The following is a 4,325-nucleotide window of genomic DNA, read 5'->3' on the forward strand; positions in this document are numbered from 1 at the left end:
TACTCACATTGAGAAGAATAAAGAATCTTTAGAAATTCAAATGTTTGTTTAATTTCCGACCGATCCTAATAAGATCATAATATGGACCTCCACAGAGTGGAACTTATTAGCAGATTTTGTTTTTACGAGAAATGGATGTCAGCCACTTGCTCAACCTATTAGGTTCATACTCTGACTGACACACAAATTGAAAAACAATATGTGTACTTTCCAGACCCAAGATTCAAACCTGGGACTCATGACACTATAGGCCGACGCTTAAGTCACGCGGCCATAAGAATGTAATATTCTAAATATTGAACATACATAATTTTGAAAATACTTTAAGCGCTTCCGAGTTAAAAGCAAATAGTTAAAATTTGTCTCAATTAAGTATGACTCCTTTAGCATAATGGTATATGTGCGTGGCCGCGATACCCGAGAGATGCAGGTTCGATTACTTTACTACTTCTTACTTTTTTCAAAAAGATTTTTTCAATTGGTTATAATATATTTTCTCAGAAGTGTTTTCAAAATTATGTATGTTCAATAAAAAGGTTTGCTATCGCTGTATTGTAGTACCGCAATCAATCGAATGGAAAGTCGTAGGTTTCAGACCACTGCCCCTTACGAAGACAGCTGGCCAGTAAATTACCTACATGTCAAAAATTCTATACAAAAATTGTCATAAAGTAAAATTTGTTGAATTGTAATATTGTGTACACAATATTTGAACACCTGGGGACGTTTGAACAATATTCGGAAATATTTAATATTGTTATGACAATGCATTTGATTTTGAATTAAAAATGAAGTATTGAATAATAGGCAATATTAGTAACAAATTGTCCAAAAATTAAAATGTGATTATTACAAGGGACATTTTAGTATAAAATGTATCGGACAAACCACAAACGGCACACTTCCTGTTTGGGAAACCGCATGGAAAAGGCACCAACTAAACTCAGTGTTTTCAGCTTGAAACACTTCCTTTTTTGGAAGTATTTTAAATTACTAATATATTTTCCGCATTAAAAAATCTCACAATATTTTAATTTTTTTTTGATAATTGAAGAAAAAATATGGCCAAAATATTTTGTGGACTGTTTTTGGTTGGGGTGTTTATCTTCGTGAATATGGTAAGTGATATTCTGATTATTGTTCTGTTAGCTTAACGACGAGTGCAGGGCTCGAAATGGCCTGGAGCGAACTGAAACGCAGCTCTCTAATAGATCATGTTACTATTCTCAGTTACCTAGTATTAGTGGCAACATGCCGTGCCCCCACAAAGGGGAGGCTGACAGGACTCCAGCCTGGGGCCCGGCGTGGCTGGTTGACCAGTTGTCAGATAAACACACAACAGAAATTTCGTTATATTATTTTTTTTTAAATCGCCTGTTGCGCTGTACTACTTCAATAAAATTAAGGAAAATTAATAGTCCATTTATCTAAATAATTTGTAGTAATTTTTACGTTTATGGAGATTAGAGACACAGATCATCTTTACTCATACATTCTTCAGAAACTCACATAATTCTTAAATAATACTTAAGAATAATTATTAATTAACTACTCTTTGCGGCTTCCATTTGTAAGCTCCTGTATTTTATTTTACAGATTTTTTTGGATCTTTTGGCTTTTTTGGCTTTTTAGATAATACATTAATGTCGTCTGTAAACTCTCAGTGAAAATACTGAGGGTATTTGAGAACAATACTTATGGAATGACAATTATTTTTACAGATAAATGTCAGCCAATCTGCGAGTATGAAGACGAAAAACAACTGGGTGGAAGAGAGTAATGACAGTTGGAATAATAAAAATGCTAAAGCTGTGAACACAGAAGAAAATAACGATTGGAAAATAGAAGAGAGTAATCAATGGAATAATGAAAATCATGACAATCATGATGATCAAACTAGTTGGAAACAAAATGAGGAACACTCTGACCCACCCCAGGAGGAACATAACGAGAACAATGATTGGAAGGAGAATTCAAACCACGAAGAACATAATAACGAATGGCACAAAGAGGAGGAAGTGAAGCATAATGACAATGATTGGATTAAAGAAGATGAGACGAAACACGAAGATGACAGTAATTGGAAACAAGATGATAACAGTTGGAAGAAAGAAGATGACAGCAATTGGAAACAAGAAGATAGTGCATGGAAGGATGAAAGTGAGACAAAACACGATGATAATAGTTGGAAGAAAGAAGACAACAACCATAATGATGGTAATGAATGGAAGGAGATTAAAGAGGACACACATGAAGATAATAATGCATGGAACAATAAGGGTTCTGATAAACACAGAAAAGACCACAATAATCATCTTGCTGATGATAACTGGGGCGAAGAAGAGTCCGATGATGGTAGCAGCGCTGCAGCTAGTGCGGCATCTGCTGGTGGATCTAGTGCGGCTGCTGCAGCCAGCTCTGGAGGAAAGGGGGGTTCGAGCGCTGCAGTGGCAGCAAGTTCCGGGGGTAAAGGAGGCAGCAGTGCTAGCGGAGCCGCCAGTTCGGGAGGAAAAGGTGGATCAAGCGCCGCAGGAGCAGCCTCTAGTGGTAAAGGAGGCAGCAGTGCCAGTGGAGCTGCTAGTTCCGGAGGGAAAGGTGGCTCGAGTGCGGCCGCTGCAGCAAGCTCAGGAGGCAAAGGTGGTTCTAGCGCTTCAGGGGCAGCTAGTTCTGGCATGGGAGGAAGTAGCGCTACCGGAGCTGCTAGTTCCGGAAGAAAAGGAGGATCAAGTGCATCTGGTGCAGCTAGTTCAGGGGGGAAAGGAAGCAGTTCTGCTTTAGGCGCAGCCAGCTCTGGTGGAAAGGGAGGTTCTAGTGCTGTAGGAGCTGCCAGCTCTGGAGGGAAAAGAGGTTCAAGTGCTGCAGGAGCTGCTAGTTCTGGTGGTAAGGGCGGAAGTAGCGCAGTGAGCGCCGCTAGCTCTGGAGGAAAAGGAGGCAGTTCTGCTTCGGGCGCAGCCAGCTCTGATGGAAAAGGAGGTTCAAGTGCTTCAGGAGCTGCCAGCTCTGGAGGTAAAGGAGGCAGCTCTGCTTCGGGCGCAGCCAGATCCGATGGAAAAGGAGGTTCAAGTGCTTCAGGAGCTGCCAGCTCTGGAGGTAAAGGAGGTTCAAGTGCTGCAGGAGCCGCTAGCTCTGGAGGAAAAGGAGGCAGTTCTGCTTCAGGCGCAGCCAGCTCCGATGGAAAAGGAGGTTCAAGTGCTTCAGGAGCTGCCAGCTCTGGAGGTAAAGGAGGCAGCTCTGCTTCGGGCGCAGCCAGCTCCGATGGAAAAGGAGGTTCAAGTGCTGCAGGAGCCGCTAGCTCTGGAGGAAAAGGAGGCAGTTCTGCTTCGGGCGCAGCCAGCTCCGATGGAAAAGGAGGTTCAAGTGCTTCAGGAGCTGCCAGCTCTGGAGGTAAAGGAGGTTCAAGTGCTACAGGAGCCGCTAGCTCTGGAGGAAAAGGAGGCAGTTCTGCTTCAGGCGCAGCCAGCTCCGATGGAAAAGGAGGTTCAAGTGCTTCAGGAGCTGCCAGCTCTGGAGGTAAAGGAGGCAGCTCTGCTTCAGGCGCAGCCAGCTCCGATGGAAAAGGAGGTTCAAGTGCTGCAGGAGCCGCTAGCTCTGGAGGAAAAGGAGGCAGTTCTGCTTCGGGCGCAGCCAGCTCCGATGGAAAAGGAGGTTCAAGTGCTTCAGGAGCTGCCAGCTCTGGAGGTAAAGGAGGTTCAAGTGCTGCAGGAGCCGCTAGCTCTGGAGGAAAAGGAGGCAGTTCTGCTTTGGGCGCAGCCAGCTCCGATGGAAAAGGAGGTTCAAGTGCTTCGAGAGCTGCCAGCTCTGGAGGTAAAGGAGGCTCAAGTGCTGCAGGAGCCACTAGCTCTGGAGGAAAAGGAGGCAGTTCTGCTTCGGGCGCAGCCAGCTCCGATGGAAAAGGAGGTTCAAGTGCTTCAGGAGCTGCCAGCTCTGGAGGTAAAGGAGGCTCAACTGCTGCAGGAGCTGCCAGTTCTGGAGGGAAAGGTGGTTCGAGTGCTGCAGGAGCTGCTAGCTCTGGTGGAAAGGGTGGAAGTAGTGCAGCGGGTGCCGCCAGCTCAGGAGGAAAAGGAGGTTCAAGTGCTGCAGGAGCTGCTAGTTCTGGTGGAAAAGGCGGTTCTAGTGCTGCAGGCGCAGCTAGTTCCGGCATGGGTGGAAGTAGTGCTACCGGAGCCGCTAGCTCTGGAGGAAAAGGAGGTTCAAGTGCTGCAGGCGCGGCTAGCTCAGGAAAGGGCGGAAGCAGTGCAGCTAGTGCTGCTAGTTCAGGCGGTGGTGGTAGCAGTGCTACCGGCGCGGCCAGCTCTGGTGGTTCAAAGAAAAATAAACACGCATAA

At 45.3% G+C, this 4,325-nt stretch overlaps 1 protein-coding gene across 1 annotated transcript; it reads left to right on the forward strand.

Annotated features, from left to right (window-relative positions):
- The first annotated feature begins 838 nt into the window (after positions 1–838).
- LOC147076475 (uncharacterized) lies at positions 839–4,325 on the forward strand. The gene is made up of 2 exons (XM_085940890.1): positions 839–1,118; positions 1,722–4,325. Exons 1-2 carry the CDS (start codon positions 1,062–1,064, stop codon positions 4,323–4,325), a joined length of 2,661 nt encoding a protein of 886 aa, XP_085797016.1. The 5' UTR covers positions 839–1,061.

This window comes from Rhyacophila brunnea, unplaced genomic scaffold (assembly GCF_057557595.1).
Source record: "Rhyacophila brunnea isolate RB1 unplaced genomic scaffold, BYU_Rbru_1.0 scaffold_13, whole genome shotgun sequence".
Lineage (NCBI taxonomy): Eukaryota > Metazoa > Arthropoda > Insecta > Trichoptera > Rhyacophilidae > Rhyacophila > Rhyacophila brunnea.

Coding starts and splice junctions, on each gene's coding strand:
- LOC147076475 (XM_085940890.1), top strand. CDS start 1,062: ATGGCCAAAATATTTTGTGGACTGTTTTTGGTTGGGGTGTTTATCTTC. Junction 1,119..1,721: donor TGTTTATCTTCGTGAATATG/GTAAGTGATATT, acceptor TTATTTTTACAG/ATAAATGTCAGCCAATCTGC.